Here is a 27,464-nt window from a genome sequence, read left to right on the forward strand (position 1 = left end):
TTTAAAAACTTATATTTGTTTGTACAATACAGTGTAATGTATATTTGGTCATTGTTTGATGTGAATGCATTATTTATATATTAAGTTGGTTTTAACCAACCTATCTTCCTAAAATGGCTATACCATTTTGAATTCCCACCAGCAATGAATGAGAGAATTTCTAGTATTCCACATCCTTATCGATATTTGGTGTTACCAGTGTTCTAGATTTTGGCAATTCTGATAGGTGGGTAGTATTATCACATTGTTGTTTTAAGTTGCATTTATCTCTCTGATGGCATATGATATGGAGCACTTTTCCATGTGCTTATTTGCCGTCTGTATATCTTCTATGATGAGGTTTCTGTGAATATCTTTGCCCATATTTTAATGGAATTTTTCCTATTGACTTTTAAAAGATCATAACCTGAGCCAAAGTCAGATGCTTAATTGACTGAGCCACCCAGGTGCCCCTTGTTTATATGATACATTTTGGATAGCAGTCCTTTATCAAATGTGTCTTTTGTATATTTTCTTTGAGTTTGTGACTTGTCTTCTTATTTCTCTTGACATTGTCTTTTGTAGAGAAGTTTTTGTGTTTTTTTTTTTAGAAGTTTTTAATTTTAATGAAGTCTAGCATATAAATTATTTCTTTCATGGATCATGCCTTTGATTCTATATCTGAAAAGTCATTGCCATACCCACGGTCACCCCAATATGGGTGTTATGTTCTAGCAGTCATAGTTTTTCAGTTTACTTTTATGTCTGTAGTCCATTTTTAGTTAAGTTTTGTGAAGAATATAAGCTCTATGTATAGATCCTTTTTTTTTTTTGCATTTAGCTGTCCAGTTTTTCCAGCACCAGGTGTTCAATAGATTGTCTTTGCTCTATTTATTACCTTTTTTCCTTTGTTGAAAACCAGCTGACTATTTTGATGTGGGTCTATTTCTAGGCTCTCCTTTTCCTTGGAACTTCTTTGTTCTTTCATCTGTACCACAGTCTTGATTACTATAGCTGTAGAGTAAATCTTGAAGTTGACTAGTGTTAGTCTTCCAACTCTTGTTCTCCTTCAATGTTGTATTGCCTTTTCTGTATCTTTTGCCTCCCCTTAAACATTTTAGAATCAGTTTGTCAATATACACAAAATAATTTGCTGATATTTTGTTTGGGATTGCACTGACTCTATATTTCTGTTTGGGAAGAGTAGACATCTTGACAGTATTGCGTCTTCCTATCCATATATGGACTGCTTTTCCATTTATTTAGTTGTTTGATTTTGTTCATCAGAGTTTTGCTATGTTCCTGATATAGATCATACACATATTTTATTAGAGCTATACTTAAGTGTTTTATATTTTTGATTATTAATGTAAATAGTATTGTGTTTTTAATGTCAGATTCTACTTGCTCATTGCTGGTATATAGCTCATTGCTGGAAAACAGTTGACTTTTGTATATTAACCTTGTTATCCTACTATTGTAATCTCTTATTACTCAAAGAGTTTTTTTTTAGTCAGTTCTTTTGGATTTCTCTATAGGCGATCATGTCATCTGTGTCATCTTCTCTCAGAGGGTTCCAAGAATAATTTTTTTTCTTTCAGTACATTAGAAACCATTTAGTTTTATTAAATAAAATATATTAAGTTCACACAGTGTGAATAAAGCATTTCAAAATCCACTACCTGCTCCCTGGTCAAAAAACAACTTACAAGCAATAAAGAAGCATTCTTCTTTTTTTTAATAAATTATTTTTTTATTGGTGTTCAATTTACCAACATACAGAATAACACCCAGCGCTCATCCCGTCAAGTGCCCCTCTCAGTGCCCGTCACCCATTCACTCCCACCCCCCGCCCTCCTCCCCTTCCACCACCCCTAGTTCGTTTCCCCAAGCTAGGAGTCTTTTTCTTCTCCCTTCCCTTATATTCCCTTTCACTGTTATTTATATTCCCCAAATGAATGAGAACATACACTGTTTGTCCTTCTCCGATTCACTTACTTCACTCAGCTATAATACCCTCCAGTTCCATCCACGTTGAAGCAAATGGTATTTGTCGTTTCTAATGGCTGCGTAATATTCCATTGTATAGATAAACCACATCTTCTTTATCCATTCATCTTTCGATGGACACCGAGGCTCCTTCCACAGTTTGGCTATTGTGGACATTGCTGCTAGAAACATCGGGGTGCAGGTGTCCCGGTGTTTCATTGCATCTGAATCTTTGGGGTAAATCCCCAACAGTGCAATTGCTGGGTCGTACGACAGGTCTATTTTTAACTCTTTGAGGAACCTCCACACAGTTTTCCAGAGTGGCTGCACCAGTTCACATTCCCACCAACAGTGTAAGAGGGTTCCCTTTTCTCCGCATCCTCTCCAACATTTGTTGTTTCCTGCCTTGTTAATTTTCCCCATTCTCACTGGTGTGAGGTGGTATCTCATTGTGGTTTTGATTTGTATTTCCCTGATGGCAAGTGATGCAGAGCATTTTCTCATGTGCATGTTGGCCATGTCCATGTCTTCCTCTGTGAGATTTTTCTTCATGTCTTTTGCCCATTTCATGATTGGATTGTTTGTTTCTTTGGTGTTGAGTTTAATAAGTTCTTTATAGATTTTGGAAACTAGCCCTTTATCTGATATGTCATTTGCAAATATCTTCTCCCATTCTGTAGGTTGTCTTTTACTTTTGTTGACTGTATCCTTTGCTGTGCAGAAGCTTCTTATCTTGATGAAGTCCCAATAGTTCATTTTTGCTTTTGTGGATGTATCTTGCAAGAAGTTACTGTGGCCAAGTTCAAAAAGGCTGTTGCCTGTGTTCTCCTCTAGGATTTTGATGGGATCTTGTCTCACATTTAGATCTCTCATCCATTTTGAGTTTATCTTTGTGTATGGTGAAAGAGAGTGGTCTAGTTTCATTCTTCTGCATGTGGACATCCAGTTTTTCCAGCACCATTTATTGAAGAGACTGTCTTTCTTCCAATGGATAGTCTTTCCTCCTTTATTGAATATTAGTTGACCGTAAAGTTCAGGGTCCACTTCTGGGTTCTCTATTCTGTTCCATTGATCTATGTGTCTGTTTTTGGGCCAGTACCACACTGTCTTGATGACCACAGCTTTGTAGTACAACCTGAAGTCTGGCATTGTGATGCCCCCAGCTATGGTTTTCTTTTTTAAAATTCCCCTGGCTATTTGGGGTCTTTTCTGATTCCACCCAAATCTTAAAGTAATTTGTTCTAACTCTCTGAAGAAAGTCCATGGTGTTTTGATAGGGATTGCATTAAACATGTAAATTGCCCTGGGTAACACTGACATTTTCATAATATTAATTCTGTCAATCCATGAGCATGGAATATTTTTCCATCTCTTTGTGTCTTCCTCAATTTCTTTCAGAAGTGTTCTATAGTTTTTAGGGTATAGATCCTTTACCTCTTTGGTTAGGTTTATTCCTAGGTATCTTATGCTTTTGGGTGCAATTGTAAATGGGATTGACTCCTTAATTTCTCTTTCTTCAGTCTCATTGTTAGCGTATAGAAATGCCATTGATTTCTGGGCATTGATTTTGTATCCTGCCACGCTACCAAATTGCTGTATGAGTTCTAGCAATCTTGGGGTGGAGGCTTTTGGGTTTTCTATGTAGAGTATCATGTCATCGGCGAAGAGGGAGAGTTTGACTTCTTCTTTGCCAGTTTGAATGCCTTTAATGTCTTTTTGTTGTCTGATTGCTGAGGCTAGGACTTCCAGAACTATGTTGAACAGCAGTGGTGAGAGTGGACATCCCTGTCTTGTTCCTGATCTTAGGGGAAAGGCTCCCAGTGCTTCCCCATTGAGAATGATATTTGCTGTGGGCTTTTCGTAGATGGCTTTTAAGATGTCGAGGAAAGTTCCCTCTATCCCTACACTCTGAAGAGTTTTGATCAGGAATGGATGCTGTATTTTATCAAATGCTTTCTCTGCATCTAATGAGAGGATCATATGTTTCTTGGTTTTTCTCTTGCTGATATGATGAATCACATTGATTGTTTTATGAGTGTTGAACCAGCCTTGTGTCCCGGGGATAAATCCTACTTGGTCATGGTGAATAATTTTCTTAATGTGTTGTTGGATCCTATTGGCTAGTATCTTGTTGAGAATTTTTGCATCCATGTTCATCAGGGATATTGGTCTGTAATTCTCCTTTTTGGTGGGGTCTTTGTCTGGTTTTGGAATTAAGGTGATGCTGGCCTCATAGAACGAATTTGGAAGTACTCCATCTCTTTCTATCTTTCCAAACAGCTTTAGTAGAATAGGTATGATTTCTTCTTTAAACGTTTGATAGAATTCCCCTGGGAAGCCGTCTGGCCCTGGACTCTTGTGTCTTGGGAGGTTTTTGATGACTGCTTCAATTTCCTCCCTGGTTATTGGCCTGTTCAGGTTTTCTATTTCTTCCTGCTCCAGTTTTGGTAGTTTGTGGCTTTCCAGGAATGCGTCCATTTCTTCTAGATTGCCTAATTTATTGGCGGAGAGCTGTTCATAATATGTTTTTAAAATCGTTTATATTTCCTTGGTGTTGGTAGTGATCTCTCCCTTCTCATTCATGATTTTATTAATTTGAGTCTTCTCTCTCTTCTTTTTAATAAGGTTGGCTAATGGTTTATCTATCTTATTAATTCTTTCAAAGAACCAACTCCAGGTTCTGTTGATCTGTTCCACAGTTCTTCTGGTCTCGATTTCGTTGGGTTCTGCTCGAATTTTAATTAACTCTCTTCTTCTGCTGGGCCTAGGGTCCATTTGCTGTTTTTTCTCTAGCTCCTTTATGTGTAAGGTGAGCTTTTGTATTTGAGTTCTTTCCAGTTTTTGAATGGATGCTTGTATTGCGATGTATTTCCCCCTCAGGACTGCTTTTGCTCACCCCAAAGATTTTGAACGGTTGTATCTTCATTCTCATTAGTTTCCATGAATCTTTTTAATTCTTCCTTAATTTCCTGGTTGACCCTTTCATCTTTTAGCAGGATGGTCCTTAACCTCCACGTGTTTGAGGTCCTTCCAAACTTCTTGTTGTGATTTAGTTCTAATTTCAAGGCATTATGGTCTGAGAATATGCAGGGGACAATCCCAGTCTTTTGGTATTGGTTCAGACCTGATTTGTGACCCAGTATGTGGTCTATTCTGGAGAAAGTTCCATGTGCACTTGAGAAGAATGTGTATTCAGTTGAGTTTGGATGTAAAGTTCTATAGATATCTGTGAAATCCATCTGGTCCAGTGTATCATTTAAAGCTCTCGTTTCTTTGGAGATGTTGTGCTTAGAAGACCTATCGAGGGTAGAAAGAGCTAGATTGAAGTCACCAAGTATAAGTGTATTATTATCTAAGTATTTCTTCAGTTTGGTTATTAATTGGTTTCAATATTTGGCAGCTCCCACATTCGGGGCATATATATTGAGGATTGTTAAGTCCTCTTGTTGGATAGATCCTTTGAGTATGATATAGTGTCCCTCTCCATCTCTCACTGTAGTCTTCGGGGTAAATTTTAGTTTATCTGATATAAGGATGGCTACCCCTGCTTTCTTTTGAGGACCATTTGAATGGTAAATGGTTCTCCAATCTTTTATTTTCAGGTTGTAGGTGTCCTTTGTCTAAAATGAGTCTCTTGTAGACAGCAAATAGATGGGTCCTGTTTTTTTATCCAGTCTGAAACCCTGTGCCTTTTGATGGGGTCATTAAGCCCGTTCACGTTCAGAGTTACTATTGACAGATATGAGTTTAGTGTCATCATATCTATTCAGTCCTCATTTTTGTGGATTGTTCCATTGAACTTCTTCTTAAAGGGGAATTTTAAGAGTCCCCCTTAAAATTTCTTGCAGAGCTGGTTTGGAGGTCACATATTCTTTCAGTTCCTGCCTGTCTTGGAAGCTCTTTATCTCTCCTTCCATTTTGAATGAGAGCCTTGCTGGATAGAGTATTCTTGGTTGCATGTTCTTCTCATTTAGGACCCTGAATATATCCTGCCAGCCCTTTCTGGCCTGCCAGGTCTCTGTGGAGAGGTCTGCTGTTACCGTAATATTCCTCCCCATAAAAGTCAGGGATTTCTTATCTCTTGCTGCTTTAAGGATCTTCTCTTTGTCTTTGGAATTTGCAAGCTTCACTATTAAATGTCGAGGTGTTGAATGGTTTTTATTGATTTTAGGGGGGGGGGGATCTCTCTATTTCCTGGATCTGAATGCCTGTTTCCCTTCCCAGATTAGGAAAGTTTTCAGCTAGGATTTGTTCAAATACATATTCTGGCCCTCTGTCCCTTTTGGCGCCCTCGGGAACCCCAATTAAACATAGGTTTTTCTTCCTCAGGCTGTCATTTATTTCCCGTAATCTGTTTTCATGGTCTTTTAATTGTCTCTTTTTCCCTCAGTTTCCCTCTTTGCCATCAGCTTGTCTTCTGTGTCACTTACTCATTCCACCTCTTTAAGCCTCGCTGTTAGGACTTCTAGTTTGGATTGCATCTCATTCAATTGATTTTTAATTTCTGCCTGATTGGATCTAAATTCTGCAGTCATGAAGTCTCTTTTGAGTCCTTATGCTTTTTTCTAGAGCCACCAGTAGCTGTATAATAGTGCTTCTGAATTGGCTTTCTGACATTGAATTGTAATCCAGATTTTGTAACTCTGTGGGAGAGAGGACTGTTTCTGATTCTTTGTTTTGAGGTGAGGTTTTCCTTCTAGTCATTTTGCTTGTGCAGAGTGGCCAAAAGCAAGTTGTATTGGGGAAAAGGAGCAAAAGAGAGGAGAGAAAGAAGGAAAGAAAAGAGAAAAAGAAAAAAAAAGGAAGAAAAAAGGAAAAAAGAGAAGAAAAAGAGAAAAAGAAAAAAAGAAAAAAAAGGGGTGGGGGAAGCAATCAGAAGTCAAAAAAACAAAAAACAAAAACAAACAAAACAAAACAAAAAAACAAAAAATATGGGGGAGTATCTTCTGATGCTGTATACTTTAAGTCCTTTGACTTCCCCTGGAACTGGTCTGTCTAGCTGGTCTTCTGGGGGAGGGGCCTGTTGTGCTGATTCTCAGGTGTTAGCACTTGGGGGAGCTGCTCTGCCCCTGCCTGGTGCAGGGCTCAGTGGGGGTTGCTTACCCCATGAGGCCCCAGGAGGAACATCCACAATGGCTAGGCAGCTCTGGAAACCTGGATTCAGCCCCCGCAGTAACTCCTCCGGGGCTCTCCGTCTGCAGGGCTTGGAGGCTCCAGGAAGGGCCGCTGACCTGCTCAGCTCGGGGCAGGAGCGTCCGCGCTGTCCTGGGCCCTCCTGGCCTCTGCCTGTCCCGGGGGAGGCCGGATCCTGGGCTGTGTCCCGGCGCCCTGTGCTCCGGGGCCTGCGCTGTTGGATTCGCGCTCCCGGCGGTGCAGCCCCTCCACGGAGCTGGAGCCGCCGCCCGAGCCCCTCCAGCTGCTCCGGGTCCCGCCCTGCGCGCTGCAGCCCTTAGGGAGCTTGGCGCACTCTCCAGGGCGCAGTTCCTCTGTTACTGTCCCAGGGAGCCCGAGGGCATCCCCGCCTTTCTGGGGATCCTGCTCCAATTCCCCTGGAGGCCTTTCCGCCCGGGAAGGTTGGTGCAGCTCCTGCTCCTCCGGGACGGGGCTCTCCTGTCCTGGGGAGGCCCGGCTCCTCGGGGCCCCTCCCCCTTGGAGGCCTTTTGTGTCTTTATTTCTTTTTCCGCCGTCTTCCTACCTTGATAGAAGCGCGAACTGTTCTCACTGTAGCGTTCCAGCTGGTCTCTCTTTAAACCTCAGGCTGAATTCGTAGAGTTTCAGGATGATTGGAAGGTTATCTAGGTAATTTGGTGGGGACAGGTCACTTGGGGACCCTACTCTTCCGCCGTCTTACCCCTCCCCCTTCAAGATGCATTCTTGTTCTTATGATAATGATCTGCGAGTTGTGCTTACTTTGGTTTTCAAAACTGAGACCAATTATTTATTAAACATGGACGTACAATAAATATATACCTTTTAGGAAAGAGTTAGCTATACTTTGATTTTGTGAAGATTTTTTTTTTTGTGTTTCAGTCTCATCAGCTGATATTCATGACTTTTATATATTCAAAACTTCATGACTCGATTGCTATTAGGAAGATACATCAGGATTTTAATGGATTGCCAGGTTTTTTTTCCTAAAGAGCAATAGATACAGCAATATATTTATAAAATTTAGAGTGTTCATTTGCTACTTCAATGCAGAAGAATGATGCCCCGAATACATACTTTATATTATTTTACATCAATGTTATATCAACTACAAACAACATGCAATTTAGGTTTTCTTCACACATTTTATATTACAGGGTCTTCAATTTTATATAGAAAAGTAGATATATACAAAGCCTATTTATAAAAGGGCCTCTTCTATCTTTGATGCAGTATCAGTCAGCTGTATGATTTCATGTATACACTAGCAACAAAGGTAGAGCATGAAGTGATAATAATACGGCTTTTCAAAAAACTTCAAATACTATTAATATAAAAAAGGATACATTGAAAATAGTATCTATCCTCTTGATCCTTTGAAGACATATACTATCAAATAAATTATCTAAGTGTTTTAATTTTGAATTATTCTCTATACTAAATATTCTGTTTAGAGTAATGTCTGAAAAGTGACTTGCTGCTTTTCCTATGAATTCAAGAAAAGTTGTTGATCTTTTTCATTGTGTTGAGCTTTTTACTTGTTAGGATGAAAGGTGACTCCAGGCTCCTTACATACACAATCAGAATCTAGAAGTTTGTATGATTTTTTTTAAGAGTTTATTTTTTCATTCATGAGAGACAGCTATAGGCAGAGGGAGAAGCAGGCTCCCTGTGGGGAGTCCAATGGGGGACTCCATCAATCCCCAGACGCAGGATCAAGCCCTGAGTTGAAAGCAGAGGCTCAACTTCACCAGGCGTCCCTGTATGATGTGTTTTTAAAAGTGTTTATCTTCAGCCAAATTTGGTTCCAATTCTCTTGTTAATTCAAGCATTGATGAGAGCAAGATTACTGAGGATTTGAATAGAAAAGAAAAAAGCGAATATAGTTATCCTTAGCCCTTTGCAAGTTAAACTGGATATCATTCGATTATTTTGTTGAATGCTGCTTCTTCAAAAGAATTTTGCTCTCCCTGGAAAAACATATCCAGGGTTGTTAATTTTCACTTCTATACTGTGTAGGAGAGAGGAGAGTGGAACATAGTGGACTTTGAACAGTTAATGACCACTCAAAGAGATAATGACAGTTGTTATATAGAATGATCTGTAGTTTTAGAAAATGGTTTTACATTCATTATCTTATTTGGTGTTCACACTATTTAGAATGGTTGATAGAGAGGTTTATCAGAGAGGTTTTCCTCTGCTTTGTAACTGAGGAAACTGAGAAACTATTATTCTTGTCCAATTTGTTGCGTTGTAGTAAATAGTAGAGCTTACCTGAAGATGAAAGGCTCTGGTTCAGAGGCTTGTGTACTTTCTACTGAACCTTTTTTTTTTACAGAACTAGGACAAGTAGATGGTGTCTGGCATTTAGCAGCATAGAATGTGTGTCTTTATCATTGTTTTGCCTTGGGATCTTGGAAATAATGAATTGACTGTTTTTTACTGGGTACTCTGTTTTGATAGCAATTTATGTCTCATAGATTTGTAACACTTAAAATGCTTGAGAAGAAAAATTTCTTTGATTATTTTATTCTTAAAAATTTATATACTTATATATTTATTTAATCTTAAAAAATATTTATTTCTGAGGGAGAGAGATCTCAAGCAGGCTGCACTGAGTGTGGAGCCCAACGGGGATTAACCCCATGACACTGAGACCATGACCCAAACCAAAATCAAGAGTAGACACCCAACTGACTGAGCCACCCAGGCACCCATTTAACTATTTTTATTTCAATTTCTTATTATTTATCATTATTATTATTACCCATTTTTATTTACTTTGTTATTTTTACTTATAACTTTATTTTATCATTGTCATTACTTTAATGAGACATTACATCATAAACACATTTCATACTTTGAGTGGAAGGAAAGGACAAATTCAGGAAAGTAGAAAAATGGATGCCAGAATTTAGACATTTAAATCAGTGCTACCTTTCCAGGAGTCTAATCTTGAGAAGCTATATACTTGCTGCCATTGCTGAAAACATCCAGTGGAACTCATTTATTAAATGGCTGTAGATATACAAAGACGTTACCTATTCAACATGTAAATATTAGTCAACTCAATCAGTAGTTGTTGGGTTTAATGATACTGATAATTAACATTCAGAACCTTTTTACTAGTCTGTGTAGATTCAGAAACAATGGTTTTGATGAGTATTTTTGTAGAGTAGATTGATAAACTGGGTTATCTTTAAATTAATGATTGTTTTTCCCCCCCTTAGTCAGCAGATAAGCAGCGAGCTCTAGAAGAAACCAAAGCCTACACCACCCAGTCCTTAGCAAGTGTTGCCTATCTGATAAATACCTTGGCCAACAATGTCCTACAGATGCTGGATATTCAGGCATCCCAGCTACGGAGGATGGAATCTTCAATCAATCATATTTCACAAGTGAGACCACACTGTTTTTCTATTTTGCCTATGGGGAACACTTTTTTAAACACAGGCAGTCTATATAATTCTGGCAGCATTTACTGTGTGAATTAGCTTGCCTGTATGATTTGGAAAATACAAATTCAATATCAGGTTGTTTTTTATTCTTTTTGTGGAGTCATTATCTTCTCTGATTTTGACAGGGAAGCAAATTTTAATGGTTTCTATTAAAATTCAGTAGTTAAAGTAAGCAGCCTTTAGGTGAAAATTTGTCTGGTTTCTTCTCACTTTTACCAAATTTCATGTTTATTTATCTTTTTAAAAAATTTAGCGTGATAACCTGATCACTTCTTTAAATTTTTTTTTCTGTTGGTAGGATTTTTGTTTACCAGGATGGGACCTCAATAATGGAAATATTAATCTAAGTGAACTTAAAAAATTATCTTTATATAAGATTTAAAAAATTTTAATGTTATACTTTTTCCATTTTAATAGCCATTCTCATATAGAAAAATAAAATGAAAAAAAAAAACCATCCAGGGTTCAAACTTTTTACCTTTAATATTTTGTTTTACTTTGTTCCAATACTTTTTTTCCTTTAAATAGTTTTTAAAATGTAGCTGTGATTATATTACGTATAGAGTTTTGGATTTTGCTCCGTTAATTTACTATGACAACAGATGTCTTCCCGTGATGTTATAAGCTCTTCATAAACATTTTCAATGGCTGTATCATGTGTATATATGTCATAGCTTTCATAACCATTTCTGTATTTTGGAGCCATCTAAATACTTCAGTGAAAAGCCAATTTGTAATTGCAAAATTTAAAAAACATTAAAAAGTAAAGGTTTTGATCTGCCTGTTTGTTTCTCTGGTGAGATCTTGGAGCTTTTATAGTTTAGCACTCTTATTTGAGTAACGATGTAGTTAGTATTCAACTTTCTTTTAGATCTAAATGATTAGAAGTTTTCTGGAATAGCAAATTTTAAAATGTTCATTATAAAAAATGTACATTATATTTTCTTTTTGTTTATCTTAAGAGTTCAGGACTCTTCTGAAATTGACTAATCGAACAATTTTTCAAAGTCTGAAGCTTAACTTGTGTAATTAAATAAAATCAGTTGAGATAATCGAATCAGATATTGGAGAACTCCCATATATTTCTATTATTTGAAAGTTCATCAGACTAATTTAAAGAGATTTCTTGTTATTTAATACTAAATTTGATCTTAAATATGAATTTGTCACTGTAGGGTTTTCTTTACATCCCATATAAACTTTTATTTATTTTTTAAGTAGGCTCCATGCCATGTGGAGCTCAATGCGGGGCCTGAATTCATGACCCTAATCAAAAACTGAGCTGAGAGCGTGAGTCAGATGCTTAACCAACTGAGCCACCCAGGCACCTCCCCCCAATATAAACTTCTATAGAGATTGTATAATTTACTGCTTGTTATATTGCTGTATCTCTTAAAGTAAAAAAACAACAAAACAACTCCAAAGAATTGGTGAGGGTTTTTTTTTTTTTTTTTTTTTTTGTATTGGTGAGTTTTAATGAATGAGAGGGAAATTTTATTCGGAAGAGATCCCTTAGAAGAAATAATAATGATGAAATAGATGAACTTGTTTTCTATAGAAGGAGGAATGTTGACAAATTACTGATCTGATAGAGAATTTTGAAGTTTACACTTGAAAGTCTTAAAATTTCTGCATGTTTGAAGTCCTTAGGAAAGGACCCAAAAAGAAAGTAAGAAGAAAAGTGCAAATGCAGAAGAGAAATTCATATATTAGAGTTCTTAAAAAGGATGAATAGTTTGTTATTAGTTTGTAAGAGAGTGTATAAGACTGTGAAGGTAGAAGATAATAAGCAAATAACAGTGAAAGATAATCATCTTTTTTTTTTTTTTAAGTAATCTCTCTACCTAATGTGAAGCTTGAACTCATGACCCTGAGATTGAGAGTCAGATGTTCTACCAACTAAGCCAGCCAAGTGGCCTGATAGTCATTTTTTTTAAAAGTCATTTGTTTTTTGATTAGAATTCTGTACTCCTTTGGTAGAGAAGAGTAGCAATCTTGAGGAAGGTGTATAAATCTACCTAAGTTGTAATTAGATGTATTAATTCAGTTAATAAGAACATTTTATTTTTAGTATCATGTTAATCTATTTATAGTTAATAGGTCTAATTAGTAGTGTGTTTTAAAGCAGTTTTAAAGGAGTAATTGAAAAATGGGAGAGATGAATGGATAAAGATTCAGTAGATCAGAAATAACAGGGGACTGAGTCAGAGCCCTGAATATGTTGAACCTTTTTTTCTAAAAATTTTTTATTCATTTTGTTTTAATTTTTATTATTTATTTTGAATCATCTTCATTTGGAATTGAGTAGTCCCAGGATGACTGAGGGATCTGCAGCTGTAAATACCTGTTAAGTCTATACAAAATAGCATGTTGGGGGGAGGTTGAATAGGAGAAATGGGGTGATAGAAGGCTATATCTAAGAAATCAGTGAATTTTATTTTACTTATTTTTTATTTTTTATTTTTAAAGATTTTATTTCTTCATGAGAGACACAGAGGAAGAGAATGTAGGCAGAGAGAGAAGCAGGCTCCATGCAGGGAGCCCAATGTGGGACTCAATCCTGGGACTCCAGGAATACGCCCTGGGCCGATGCTCAACCACTGAGCCACCCAGGCATCCCGAAATCAGTAAATTAAAAAAAAAATTATATATATTTTTTTACCATTTGCTTTAAGGATTGAAGTATCTTTCAATTATGTTTAATGAATACGTAGAGTCCTTTGTTTTAAAAGCCAATTGAACATCAAAGCTATTTGATACTATTTAGACTGAAAGATTATAGTAGGAGAAAACATTTTCTGTGTATAAAACAAATACTTAGTAAGTATTCTAAATAAAAGGATTGGCAAGCTTTTTCTCTAGAAGGTCAGATGGTAAATACTTGAAGTTTTGTGGTCCAGGTATGTGGTATCAATCTCATGTTCTTTGTATGTATATGTTTTTAAACAACTTTTCAAAAATGTAAAAAAACTATTGTTAGTTTGTATGTGATATAAAAGCAGTCTGAAGGCCAGATTTGGCGTGTAAGCTGTAGTTTGTAAGCCCTTGTTCTAAAATACGTTTTTTTCCCAAGTGTTTGGTACTTATATTATTATTACACTTTATTTAAAATATTATTATATTTTTAGAGGGAGCCAGAAAGGTCTTCCAATATATTGAGACTAGATTTTTTTTTTTCAATTGGAGCAAAAATACTAGATTCAGAGAATTTGGAGAGAAGATTGGGATGGAGGTTCAGTCAGGTCAAAGACAAGATCACATGTTTATTGGAACGGTAGTAAGTACCAAGAATTGTTTTGTAAGTGTTGTCTGGTAGAGTGGTTCAGGACTAGGAGATACTAGATCTTTGGGGTATTTCTTTCCTTATCAGTATCTTTTTCCTGTTTCCTGGGTAAGAACCTTATACTTTTCAGCCTCTTAGTGCTCTAGCTCTTTTGTCCATAGGTTTAGGAGTGGAGAGGGTAAAGGATCTAGATTTTACTTTGGTTCTTCTGCTGATTTGCTTGACATTTGACTTACTTGAACTTCAGTTTTCTCATCTGTAAAATGGTAAGACTGATTAGATGATTTCTGAGCTATCTTTCAATTTGAATTCTTTATTCTTTTGAGATTATCACAAATGAACTTGATTTATATTTGCTTTCTTTCTTTTCTGCTGACTTTGCTATTCACCTGTCTGTGCTCACTGACCTCAGCCTTCTATCACTCTGATATAACAGCTGTTTCCTGAAACAGGAAACAACTATTCAGAAATTATTCTGATTTATAATTTGAGGATGGGAATTCAACTCTACCACTATATATCAGGAAGGTGTATCAGGAAACATACATAGTTGTGTTCAACACAACAAAATAATAACTCCGTCTCTAAAAGTTGAAGGTTTTGAAAAACAAGATAGAATTGATTATGGCTACTTAGAATCAGACTGTTTTTGTAGTAAATGGATAATAATAGCATTAAGTAGTGTAGTAATTTATACCACACTCACTATATCCATCAGAAGTATTAGGAGAGGTTCTTGATGTGGATTACCTTAGGTATTTTAAGGATGTCAAATTTATTTTTATTTCTTAAGATTTTTATTTTTAAGTCATTTCTATACTGATTGTAAGGCTTGAATTTTTAACCCTGTGGTTATGCTCCACTGAGTGACCTAGCCAGGTGCTCCAAGGATGACAATTTTTTTTAAAGATCTTAGTTATTCATGAGAGACAGAGAGGTAGAGACACAGGCAGAGGGAGAAGCAGACTCCCCACGGAAAGCCTGATGTGGGACTCAATCCCGGGACCCCAGGATCACGCCCTGAGCCAAAGGCAAACGCTCAACCACTGAGCCACCCAGGTGCCCCGGCAATTTTTTAAAAATTTATTTTATTTTTTAAAGATTTTATTTATTCATGAGAGACAGAGACAGAAGACAGAGGTATAAACACAGGCAGAGGGAGAAAAGCAGGTTCCATGCAGAGAGCCCGACAGGGGACTCGATCCCGGGTCTCCAGGATCAGGCCGTGGGCTGAAGGTGGCACTAAACCACTGAGCCACCCGGGCTGCCCTATTTTTTTTTTTTTTTTTCAGAGAAGAATCTAATCTGATTCTAATACTTAAAGATTTTTTTTTTAAAGATTTTTATCCATTTATGTGACAGAGCAAGAGAACACAGCGGGGGGAATGGCAGAGGGAAAGGGAGAAGCAGGCTCCTCGCTGAGCAGGGAGCCCAACTCAGGGCTTGATCTCCAGGACCCCAGGATCATGACTTGAGTGGAAGGCAGACACTTAACTACTGAGCCACCCAGGTGCCCCAAGACTTATTTATTTTAGAGAGAGAGCGAGAGAGAGCACATGCATGCTTGTGAGCCTGTGGGGAAGGGCAGAAGGAGAGGGAGACAAGCCGACTCCTGGCTGAGCAGGGAACCTGATGCAGGGCTCTGTCCCAGTATCCTGAGATCATGACCTGAGCCTTTGAAATTGAGTCAGGTACTCAACTAACTGAGCTACCCAGGGGCCCCTCAAGGATGGCAGTTTTTAAAAAACATTTTGTTTGAGAGAGGGAAGAGAGAGAGAGAATGAGTGAGTGAGTTCACTGGTACCAGCAGTAGGGAGGGGCAGAGGGAGAGGAAAAAACAGACTCTCCACTGAGCAGGGAGCCCAACTTGGGGCTTGATCCCAGGACCCCAAGATCATGACCTCAGCTAAAGGCAGACTCTTAACTAACTGAGCCACCGAGGCACCCCAAGGATGGCAGTTTTAAAGAAATTCAATCTCTAACTTTGTTGCTATTGTCTTATCATTTCTTTGGAAGCATATTATTTAAAAAGCTAACTGACATTTTTAATTTTCAGGCTGAGAGTAGGAGTTAAATTAATAAATATTTTTCAAGAACATGTAGTTATCAGAACATAGAATTTTCTGAATTACTTGTATAAACATAGATAGCTACTTTTAAGTCAGTGAGTATTATGTGTATGGATGAATGCTATTTACCATGTCCTTGACTTTGTGTCCATTTCTTGTAAGTTAAAAAAAAAAAAAAGGTCTGCAGAACATTTTTCAGACTAAAATTTTACAAACTTGTGAACTAAAATTCTTCTAAGCCAGGCCTATCTCTTCTCAGCTTACTAGAGAGAATCAGTATGATCTACATTCAGTTTATCATGGCTTAGGAGAAGATCAAGAGGGGTCAAAAGGCAACATAAAGAGCTTAAAAAGTATTGTTCCTCCCACCCTTCCAAGAGCTGACTAGAACTTATTTGGCCAGGTGTTGAAGTAGTTAGCAAATAGCAAAAGAAATCAGAAAGGATTATTATAAAATGCTGTAGAAGGGAAGAAATTCTTCTGAAGAACTAGATAGTAAAATGCATTGGAAAGTCTACACCCTGAGGAACTCACCATGTAAGGTAATTTTTTTGTTTAAAAAACTTGATAGCCTTGTTTAAAAATTCAATTTTAAGGATTTTATTTATGTAATTGAGAGAGAAACAGAGAGAGAGCAGGCTCACAAGTGGGATGGCAGGGTAGAGGAAGAAGCAGATGCCCCACTGAGCAGGGAGCCAAAGTGGGGCTTGATCCCAAGACCCCAGGATCATGACCTGAGCCAAAGGCAGACGCTTAACCAACTGAGCCACCCAGGCGCTCCCAAAATTCTATTTTAAATTAAGGAAATCCTACTAAAGGTTATCGGTATGTTGTTATGCATAAAAAGTAGGATTTATATAGTTCTTAATTTATGTATAGTTTATATCATCTTATTAACAAATAACTGAAAATTACCATTTAGTAGTAACTAATTTGTTTTATGAAAGGTGAACAATTTGAGTATGTTTAAGCATATTTGTCATTTAAACAATTAAAAGCTTATGAAACAGGGATCCCTGGGTGGCGCAGCGGTTTGGCGCCTGCCTTTGGCCCGGGGCGCGATCCTGGAGACCCGGGATCGAATCCCATGTCGGGCTCCCTGCATGGAGCCTGCTTCTCCCTCTGCCTGTGTCTCTGCCTCTCTGTCTCTCTCTGTGTGACTATCATGAATAAATAAATAAAATTAAAAAAAAAAACTTATGAAACATTAACTTACTAATAAAAAATTAAGACATATGAAAACATGCAACTTAGTTGAGTTAGTCCACTGTAGCTTTGCAGATATTTTCCCACACTGATGGTCAGCTGTCTGAAGTAGTGCTGTGCAGTACAGTCAGCTCTTAATTATCCATGTTAATGGGACACATAATATAAAGATAATCCTAAAACAAAATATTTTATATAGTACCTTCTTGATATCTGTTGTGGCCTGTGTATGAAGGAGATGTGGGAGTGGGTCTCAGGCTTACAAGGGAGCTGGGAGCAAATATAACTATCTCAAGGTGATGATAAGAGGTGTTCTAGAGGCCTTGGGTTTGGCACTGCATAGCTTGGCAGTTGCTACAATGAGAAGGATAGAGAAATTAATAAGGATCTATTAATAATAATAGTCCACACAGTTGCAGTGATATTACTTGGTGTGTTTTTTGGTTAGCAGGTAGGAACAATAATGGTGTTTATTAGAAGTGTACTTTCATTAGTTTTGGTCTTTGCTAATTAAACTTTTTACTTGCCATGGATAAGCGCTATTCTTAAGATCTCTACTAAATAAGAATAAATTTATTGTCATATAACTAGTAACTTTAAAAATCCAGGACAAATTTGGAATGCTTTTATTTTACTATTAAAATTCTTTGGGCAGCCCGGGTGGCTCAGTGGTTTAGCGCCACTTTTGGCCCAAGGCGTGACCCTGGAGACCCAGGATCAAGTCCCACATCGGGCTCCCTGCATGGAGCCTGCTTCTCTCTCTGCCTTTGTCTCTGCCTCTCTCTCTCTCTCTCTCTGTGTCTTGCATGAATAAATAAATAAAATCTTAAAAAATAAAATAAAATTTTTCCTAAGCATCAGTGTTGAACTTGTACTTCCAAAATTTAACATTAATACATTTTAGCTTTATAACATCAAAGAATATAATGAAGGCAAATGCAATGGTGGTTAGTGCAAGCAATGAGTTAGATTTATGAAAAAACAGAGTAGTTATATTTATATACATATATATATAAAAGATTTTATTTTATTTTATTTTATTTTATTTTTTTTGGTGAAAAAATTTATATTTAGATTTATAGCCGGCTGGACTCAGTTTAGATGATCCCAATTTTGTTGGCAACATCCAAAGCATCATAGTCAGGAGCCATTCGAACATATGCTTTCTTCTCTCCATCAGGCCTGATCAAGGTGTTGACCTTGGCCACATCAATGTCATAGAGCTTCTTCACAGCCTGTTTGATCTGGTGCTTATTGGCCTTGACATCCACAGTGAACACAAGTGTGTTGTTGTCTTCTATTTTCTTCATGGCTGACTCAGTAGTTAAGGGGAACTTGATGATGGCATAGTGATCAAGCTTGTTTCTCCTGGGGGCGCTCTTTTGAGGATATTTGGGCTGCCTTCGGAGACGCAGGGTCTTGGGTCTTCGGAATGTAGTTGAGGTGCGGATCTTCTTTTTTTTGTGACTGTGCACGCCTTTCAGCACCGCTTTCTTAGCTTTCAAAGCCTTTGCTTTGGCTTCGGCTTTGGGAGGGGCAGGTGCTTCCTTCTTCGCCTTCGGCTCCATCTTCGTGAAAGCTATATAAAAGATTTTATGTATTAACTCATGTTATTTTTAAATTAAAAAATACATCATAGGAGCTTTACAAAAATTCTTTTAAAACTGACAGTTGTAAAAACAAAACAAACAAACAAACAAAAAAAAAGGGATCCCTGGGTGGCGCAGCGGTTTGGCGCCTGCCTTTGGCCCAGGGCGCGATCCTTGAGACCCAGGATCGAGTCCCACATCGGGCTCCCGGTGCACGGAGCCTGCTTCTCCCTCTGCCTATGTCTCTGCCTCTCTCTCTCTCTGTATGACTATCATAAGTAAATTAAAAAAAAAATAAAATAAAATAAAACTGACAGTTGTAAGTTGATAAATGCTGATGTTAGCTATATAGAGAGAGGAGTGTTCCTTCTATTATTCTAATTTGAATATGGTTTTCCCCAAGAGAAAGCTTTGAAAAATTTGAAGTAGATGATTGCTGAAAATTTCATAATCTTATGGACCAAACTTTCTCTTCCTTCCTAATGGAGTAGTAGATTCATTGTTCTCTTTTATTATTCAGACTCCACATAAAAACATAGCTATTTTCTGAATATAGATATGATTTTGTTCACAAGAACTCCTCCAGTTTAACTTAGTGTTGTAGTAGGATGGCAGGAATACAAATTATGCTCTTTGGTTTTCTTAACCTTATATTTTATTATAGATGTTTTTAAAAAAGTTGATAACACCACTATCTATACTTAGTCACTAGAGATACTAATCTTAAGTCAGCTCTTGTAAGAAGTTTGGAAGTAATTGATATTGATATTTCAGAGTGTGTAATGTAAGGACAAGTAAATTAGTACCCCCGCTAAATCATTGGTTCACTTACCCTCATGGAGACATTTGGTAATGTCACACATTTTTGGTTATCACAACTTGGTTTGGAGGAGTGCTACAGGTCTACTGGGATACTTCTTCACATGATGCAATACTCAGGACAGCCTCTCACAGCAAAAAATTATCTGGCCCAAAATGTCAAGTGTGTCGCTATTGAGAAACCCTGGTCTAGTTTTTCTAAGATGTAGGAATTCTTTTAGAGTAAACAACTAGAAATATTATATAACCAAACTAAATTCTTTTGATTTTCCATGGATGTTATGCTCTTAAGATTTATGTTTTAAAACATGCCTTGAGTTTTTTTTTTTAACTGAGAATATAAGAAGCAACATTTTTCTGTTCAAAATTCCTCCAGCCAAAATTCCTTTTGGAGTTTAGTGCTGGGAAAATTGTCCCTTCCTGATGAAGGGTTGTATTTTCTTATAGTTCATTGTTTGCACTTTGCTTTCCGTCTCAGGAAGTTGTAAGAGCCTACTTTAGACTTATAATTCTGAGATTTTTTTTCTTTGCTATATTGGTTTTTGTTTTATCCTTAGTGTAATGGTCTGTAGGTTTGGGCTGTGTTTGTGCATATATAAGAAGAACTTATAAGTAATATGTAAGTGCCTCCAATCCCCAGATCAAATGTTTTCAGTGCTTTTTTAAAAAAAAGTCTTAATTTTTTCACAGTTAAAAAATATGTGCTTATTATAAAACGTAACTATATTAATGCAGATATGGAAACTTGCTTTCCCATTTTATTTTATTATTTTTTTTAAAGATTTTTAAATTTATTTATTCATGAGAGACACAGAGAGGCAGAGACATAGGAAAAGGGAGGAGAAGAAGGCTCCATTCAGGGAGCCTGATGTGGGACTCAATCCAGAGACTCTGGGATCACACCCTGAGCCAAAGGCAGACACTCAACCGCTGAGCCACCCAGGTCTCCCCCTCATTTTATTTATTAATACAAAGATGTATTAATAATTCCACCATTAAAATTTGAAATTAAAGTTTGTTTGCAGTAAGCTTGGAATTCTATGGTTGGCTGGGTTTGCATTCTTATGGTTTCCTTTTTGATTAGTATAACTACATTTCTAAAAACTGGAGTAAGAACAGTGTCTCAAGACGATTACATTCTCTGATAAATTTTCTTTTATTGACATGGTAAAGACCAGTTATAAAAAAATAGGTGTCAAAAAAAAGTGCCATATTTTCTTTGGTTTTGTTTATTTTGAAGCATACTTAAAACATATGAAATATTTCTAAGTGCATGTTTTTAATGATTCAGCATGACACATTAGAAATTATTTAAAATGAGATTTTTATTTCTCTGAAGTTAAAAATAAGTAAATACCAATATTGTCACTAATGTATAAATGTCTGTTTCTCTGTTACGGCTCTCCTGTAGTAGTTGAAAAGGAAGGCAGGTTTTGTAATTTTTACTTAACGTGCTCAGGAAAGCTCAAAGATTATTTTTGCCCTAAAAAGAAATATTTAAAATGATAAAGTTAACTACCTTGGCCAACCTTTGATTTGATGCTTCATTTAGATACTAGTTGTGAAGCTTATAGATACTGTTGCTTTTAAAATCTTTAGGTTGAAATAGGAGACTTTTGTTTCAAGTTCCCTTCATACCTTGGATAGTTTAGAGGGATAATCAGCTTTCAGATTACTTATAGTGATATTTAATACTGTCATAATGGTTATCTTTTCTTTCCATTTCTATGTTATTACCTGGTTCTGTTTTCAGAAAGGGGAAAATGAAATAGGACTGGGGAGGAATGAGTGTCTGTTAATTGCTGCTTGGCCCAGGAAGAGTATGAGAGATATGAACAATTTTAGTGAAGTGTTTTCCAACTTTTTTGACTGCAACTCACAGTAAAAAAATATATTTTATGTTGCACCCAGTACACAATTCCTGTATCTTTATATATATATAAATAAATAACAAATATTTCATATATATAACAAATATATATAACAAATATTTCAAGAAAAAATACTTACTATGCATATATAGTCTAGTCTAATATTTCTATTTTTTTTATTAAAAAAATTGCCTTTTGGGACACCTAGGTGGCTCAGCAGTTAGGCATCTGCCTTCGGCTCAGGTCGTGATCCTGGAGTCCTGGGATGGAGTCCCACATCGGGCTCCTTGCATGGAGACTGATTTTCCCTCTGCCTGTGTCTCTGTCTCTGTCTGTCTGTCTGTCTGTCTCTCTCTCTCTCTCTCTGTCTGTCTTTCATGAATAAATAAATAAATTAAAAAAAAATAAAAAATTGCCTTTCACATACCACTAAATTACAACCTGCTGTTTGAGAAATGCTTTTTAGGGATAGTAGTTATCTATGTTTATACAGAAATTCACTATCAACAAATAAAAGACCAAGTAAAAACACATTTATCCTATGTGAACGTTTAATAAATAGGATAAATTAATGAAATATTTTAAGTGTTATCATGATAAAATATACACAAACATAAATTTTTTTGTAAAAAGGTGATAACATTGTATTTATATTTTAAGCCTCTCTTTTTTAAGAATAAAAAAGCATTTGAGCATCAATGGAAATTATACTAATAGGTTATTTAAAAATGTAACCAACATAATACCTGGAGTTTTCTTAATCATTATATATTAGTTTGAATATTAATGGAGCAATGGAGCTTGGGAAAAAATTAGCATGCTTTAACCCAGAGGTTGGCACACTTTTTCTGTAAAGGCCCCCCTGATATTTTAGGCTTGCAGGCCATGCAGTCTTTGTTTTAACTGCTTATCTTTGCCCTGTAGTATGAAAATATGTAAGCAAGTAGAATAGCTGTGGTCCAAAAATTTTTTTTTTTTTTTTCAAAAATTTTTCTTTATGGAAACTGAAATTTGAATTCAGTATGATTTTCACATGTCATGACATTATTTTTCTTTTGACTTTTAAAAACCATTAAAACATGTAAACACTACTCCCAGCTTGTAAAAAACTTCAGGTTGTAAAAAACAGTTTGTGGACCAGATTTGGTTGGCCAGCCATGATTTGCCAACCTTAGGCTTTAGCCTAAGAATGGAGAAAGCTAGTAGATCCAAAAAGAACAAAATTTAGCAGTTGGGGCTAAGTATATGAATAATGATGTTAGATGTCTGAGCATTTATATTTTGATTCTTCTGGGGATTAGAACTATACATTTTTGTCTTGTGTTTATATTTTGCAGACCGTTGATATTCATAAAGAGAAAGTTGCAAGAAGAGAGATTGGTATTTTGACTACCAATAAAAACACTTCAAGGACACATAAGATTATTGCTCCAGCCAATCTCGAACGACCAGTTCGTTATATTAGAAAACCTATTGACTATACAATTCTAGATGATATTGGACATGGAGTAAAGGTAAGTATAATTTTTGTCAACCTTTTTAAAACAGCAGTCCATAATGGAACTAACTCTTTAGAAAATTAAGCTTCTGTCTTTTCTTTCCTGGAGGTCCAGGTTTTGGCCCAGTTGTGGTTCTGAAGGTTCTTTAATACTATAACTGTTCTATCCTTCTTGCTTCTTCCTGGTGCTGTGTTTTCAAATTTTAAACAGTCACCTTTAAATGCATTTACTTAATCAGCTATGAGGATACCTCATCTAGATTGGGCAAATAAGTGTGGTTTAATTTTTCTAATCTTTTAATGACTTAGTATGACCGATTAAAAAATTACTCAGCATGTTCTTTAAGTATCCACCTTATTTCAAAAATTTATCAGCAACGCTTTGGTGTTAGTTTTCAGAAGGAACATCTATAAACAAACATGTACTTTGAATCTTTCTAAAATAATTTTATCTTAACATTTTGGGTGAGAGTAGTGTAGATGAAAGTAATATGTGAATTAATATTTCCACTGCTTTTGAGTATGTAGCCATTATATATTTTGGCTGTCTTTTAAAATGTATTGGAGTGTCTGCTGCATATGTAAAAGTACCATAATCAAAACTAAGGTGCATATACATTTGATTTAAATTGGTATTTATACTTAAACTATTTGGAGCTTCAGCTAAGTGTTCAGTTACTTAAAGCTTTCATCTTAATCAGTGATTTGAAGGGCAATGACTCTTCAAATGTGACTTTGAATATATACATATGTGTGAAACTGTACATTTTATGCAATTGATTGATGTCTGTATAAGCAAATTTAAATTAAAAAAATATCCTACACTAGTATCCTGGAAATCAGTTAAATGTAAATCTAATGTAAATGTAATGTAGACCTAGGTAAAAGAAAACATACAGTGTAAATTAAGTTTTTTTCTTTCTCAGAATTTTGATATAGGCACTGTTATCTGGAATTTGATATTTGAATTTATGAAATATTAAAAATTTTATAATTTTGAGATTTATTCTAGGCTAATAACTGCTAATAGATAATTTTAGGGTAATGCCAGAATCTAATTACAAAAGGTACTTAGAATATAAAACATAATATTTGTGCTTGCCCACTTATACAATAAAAACATGGTTTCCTTCCCACTCTAATTCTTAACTTAATTCAAGTAAAATATTATTCTTTTGGGACTCTGGAGTCCTTTTTATTATTTGGGCTTTTAGAGTTTAGGGGTCACTAATTTGAAGAAATCTTTATTAAAGTTTTTGAATAAAACAATGTCATATAATTTCATCAAAAAAACCCTCCTGTTCATGACACATTCTGCTTTGACCACTCTTTCTATGATCTACTGAAACATTATTTTTTAATGCTGAATGCTTAACTTGTTTTTTCTTTGTTTTTTTTCCTTTCTCTTCACATCCTGAAGTTCCAACTAACCTTTCAATGCTTTTTTTCCTTACCTCTTTTATTTGCTCCATTTATGCATTAAGTGGTTGCTTAGATTTAAGGTAAGAGATTCCAGGGCTGGATTTCCATTCTTTGTTCTTATGTAGAATATTACATATGGGGAGTGAAGAGATATTTGGCACTTGGCCTTCTAAAATCAACAAATAATTCCTCTTTAATTTTTAAAAAGTTTTGTCATCCAACTTTGTGGTGTGTCTTCATGTTCCATGAGGGCAGATTTTTTTGTCTGTTTTGTTCACAAAAAAGTTTTGTCCTATGTGCCTACAACAGTGCGTGATGCACACATTAGGTGCTTGGTAAATATTTTTGAATAAATGTGTATTTTGCAATGTTCATATATTTTGTGAAATTAAAATTAAGGTTACCTGTTATAAAATGTCATTATGAATAAAATTAGCTGGACTTTTGTAAATATAGGATTTATGTTATGGATTGGAGGGCCAACTAATGTGCTTTATTTAACCCTCCCCCTGTGTAATAGCCTTTTTATTCTATAAATGGTGTGCTTTATTATACACCTTGTGGCCAGTATGTCATTATCTCTTGACTCTTAGTCAATGTAAAGAAATTGAGAAATGGAAAATATTCAATGTTACAGGTTTTTTTTTTAAGTTGCAGTATCATGTATTTTGCAAAAAGGAAATTAGTTTCTCATTTTCAAATTGCTATATAAGATATATATTTCAACATAAACTTAAAGAGTTTTAGTAGTTGAGTATTAATTATATCAAAACTTCAAAAGTTCATGAGTGTTTAACAAAATTCACATTAAGAATTAGAGAAATACTTGTTTCACTAACATTTTAGGGATTTTTTTATATTTTAGTATTTTAGAGAATTAATAGTAAAAGACATTCAAGTGTATTCAAGAACATTTAAATAGAAGGTTACTAACATTTTCACCAAACTGAGCACGAATTTCCTTTTTGTTATTTTCTTAGCTGAACTTTATAAATTCTTTTCAAATACACTATCTAAAACCCTGTTATCTGTCATGTCTCCAGTATAGAAAGTGATAAGAAGATAACTGAGATCTGAATCATTAACTAGCTACTAATACTAACCAGGGCCACAGACTTTTCAACAGATCCTGGTAGAGAGATGTGACTAGAGGAGTCGAGCGCATGTACTTCTTGTGTTATTGAGTAGAATGTCTCAGTCTTGGTAAGTGGGGGATGTGGAATTGTGAGGAGATTCCTTTTGCATAAAATAGAAAGAAGTAGACCCAAAGCAGTGTGTAACTAGCTTGGCTCTTTTCCAAATTTTGGCTATTGATGGGTTTTCTTCAAAGTGATAGAAGTGCACAGAAAGATTATCTGAAGGAAAAAACACAGAAATGGACCAGTTCTTTAATCCTTTAAGTTTAGACCAGTTTGTTTAAGCTACTTTCCTATGCTCATGCCTCCAAACTGTACTATGATTCCTTTTTGACCTTCTTGGATTCAGGATCTTTTCTATGTGGGAGATACACCAAAGTGAGTAGGAAATAAGCCCCTAGAAAGCAAGGAAATATACCACACTTGGATAAGATTCCTTAACATCTTTACAAATATACAAAAGCTTCACTCCTGAGTACTGTGGCTCTATGTAGGTGTTTCTGCTCTATCTGAGTGGTGTTGCCTGGTGAGAAGAGTACCCTGAACTCATTCTAGAAGCTAGAATGTACCAACAGTCTGTCTTTTCTTTCTTCCTGTCCCTCTTTGTGAATTTTTCTTCTCTGTAAACCTGTAGCACATTGCTAATACTTTTGGGTAAAACAAAACAAAGTAGAGTGAAAAAATATTCAACATATAACAAATATTTCTCTTTTTATTCTGGTATTTAAAAAGGAATGGTTTTAGTAGGGTGATTAATAGAATAATTTAATACATTAAGGTAGGAAATAGAATTAACGAGAAAATATTGTAGTTGGAAGGAACTGGATAATTAACTAGTTCTGTGGTTTCCAACTGATCTTGGAGACTTGTGGATTATGTCAAGTGCCCTAGAGGTCTCCTGATGTTTGTTGGTAGGATTATCTGCTTCTTTGATTTCCTCAGTTCTTTGTGAACTCTGTTTTTGCTCTTTATTGCTGTTAGACTTTTGATGTCTTTCAGACAGACTTTAAATAAAGATCATACTTTGAGGCCAAACACATGGGATTTGACTTAGAAGAATCCTCCATACTAAAAGTTGAATTTTTAACATTTTGAATAGCATGTTCTCATGGGGGCTCATGGTTCTTTTCATAAAAAAATTTAGGTTTTTTTTTTTTTTTCCTTTAGTTGACAGGGGAGAACAAGTTGTAGAGGGTTTTTTTTTTTCTCTTCTTCTTCTTCTTTTTTTTTTTTTTTTTTAAAGATTTTATTCATTCATACATTCATGAGAGACACACACAGAGGCAGAGACACAGGCAGAGGGAAAAGCAGGCTCCATGCAGGGAGCCTGACGCGGGACTCAATCCTGGGTCTCCAGGATCACACCCCAGGCCGAAGACTGCGCGAAACCGCTGAGCCACCCAGGCTGCCCACAAGTTGTAGAGTTTAATTCGTAAGACCTTTGAAAATAATATGGTGATATTTTTACAACAAAAGGCATAAGAGTAAAAAGCTGAAGGGTGGAATGCCATAATGGAAGTGTTTTAGTGTATACCTGAGGCCATATAAAAGTAGAATTTACCTTGAACTGGGATACCCTTTTCCCACTCTTTATTTTATTTAAAAATTTTAATTTAAATTTGATTAACATATAATGTATTATTAGTTTCAGAGGTAGAGGTCATTGATAAATCAGTCTTATATAATATCCAATGCTCATTACATCACGTCCCACTTTTTTTTTTTTAATAGTAAAAAGAATTTTAGGACCCCATTACTAATGTATTTGAAATGGATTTTTTTCTTTTGAAAGCAGTGAAGTTGTCACTAATGAAGCTAAACTTCAGTACTTTTAAAATAAATATATTAGTTTAAACAAAAGCAGTAAGGACTCCTAATCTGTTAGTGTAGTATTTATTGCAGTTGGACATGCTGTGCAAGCAAATTCTAAATAATTAATGAGGAGGGGTTATGGATTTGTTTTACAACCAACACATTAAGAATAGAACACTTCTGAA

General features: G+C 35.9%; 2 protein-coding genes across 37 annotated transcripts in view; one reads left to right on the forward strand and one right to left on the reverse strand.

The window, feature by feature from the left end:
- ABI2 (abl interactor 2) overlaps window positions 1–27,464 on the forward strand; it is a 123,290-nt gene that overhangs the window by 54,982 nt on the left and 40,844 nt on the right. For 19 of the 35 annotated variants that reach the window (XM_041737462.1, XM_041737438.1, XM_041737439.1 and 16 more), the window contains exons 2-3: window positions 10,347–10,514; window positions 22,749–22,925. In XM_041737462.1, the coding sequence (XP_041593396.1) occupies window positions 10,347–10,514; window positions 22,749–22,925 (345 nt within the window). Of the gene's footprint in view, window positions 1–10,346; window positions 10,515–22,748; window positions 22,926–24,393; window positions 24,412–27,464 lie in introns of all 35 variants that reach the window. The other 16 variants (XM_041737460.1, XM_041737459.1, XM_041737436.1 and 13 more) reach the window with 1 other exon arrangement.
- Window positions 18,230–27,464, reverse strand: part of LOC121480676 (60S ribosomal protein L23a-like) — a 36,386-nt gene continuing 27,151 nt past the window's right edge. For both annotated transcript variants that reach the window (XM_041737468.1, XM_041737467.1), the window contains exon 2: window positions 18,230–18,711. In XM_041737468.1, coding sequence (XP_041593402.1) covers window positions 18,230–18,711 — 482 coding nt within the window. The remainder of the gene's footprint in view (window positions 18,712–27,464) is intronic.

Source organism: Vulpes lagopus, chromosome 22, assembly GCF_018345385.1.
Source record: "Vulpes lagopus strain Blue_001 chromosome 22, ASM1834538v1, whole genome shotgun sequence".
NCBI classification, from domain to species: domain Eukaryota; kingdom Metazoa; phylum Chordata; class Mammalia; order Carnivora; family Canidae; genus Vulpes; species Vulpes lagopus.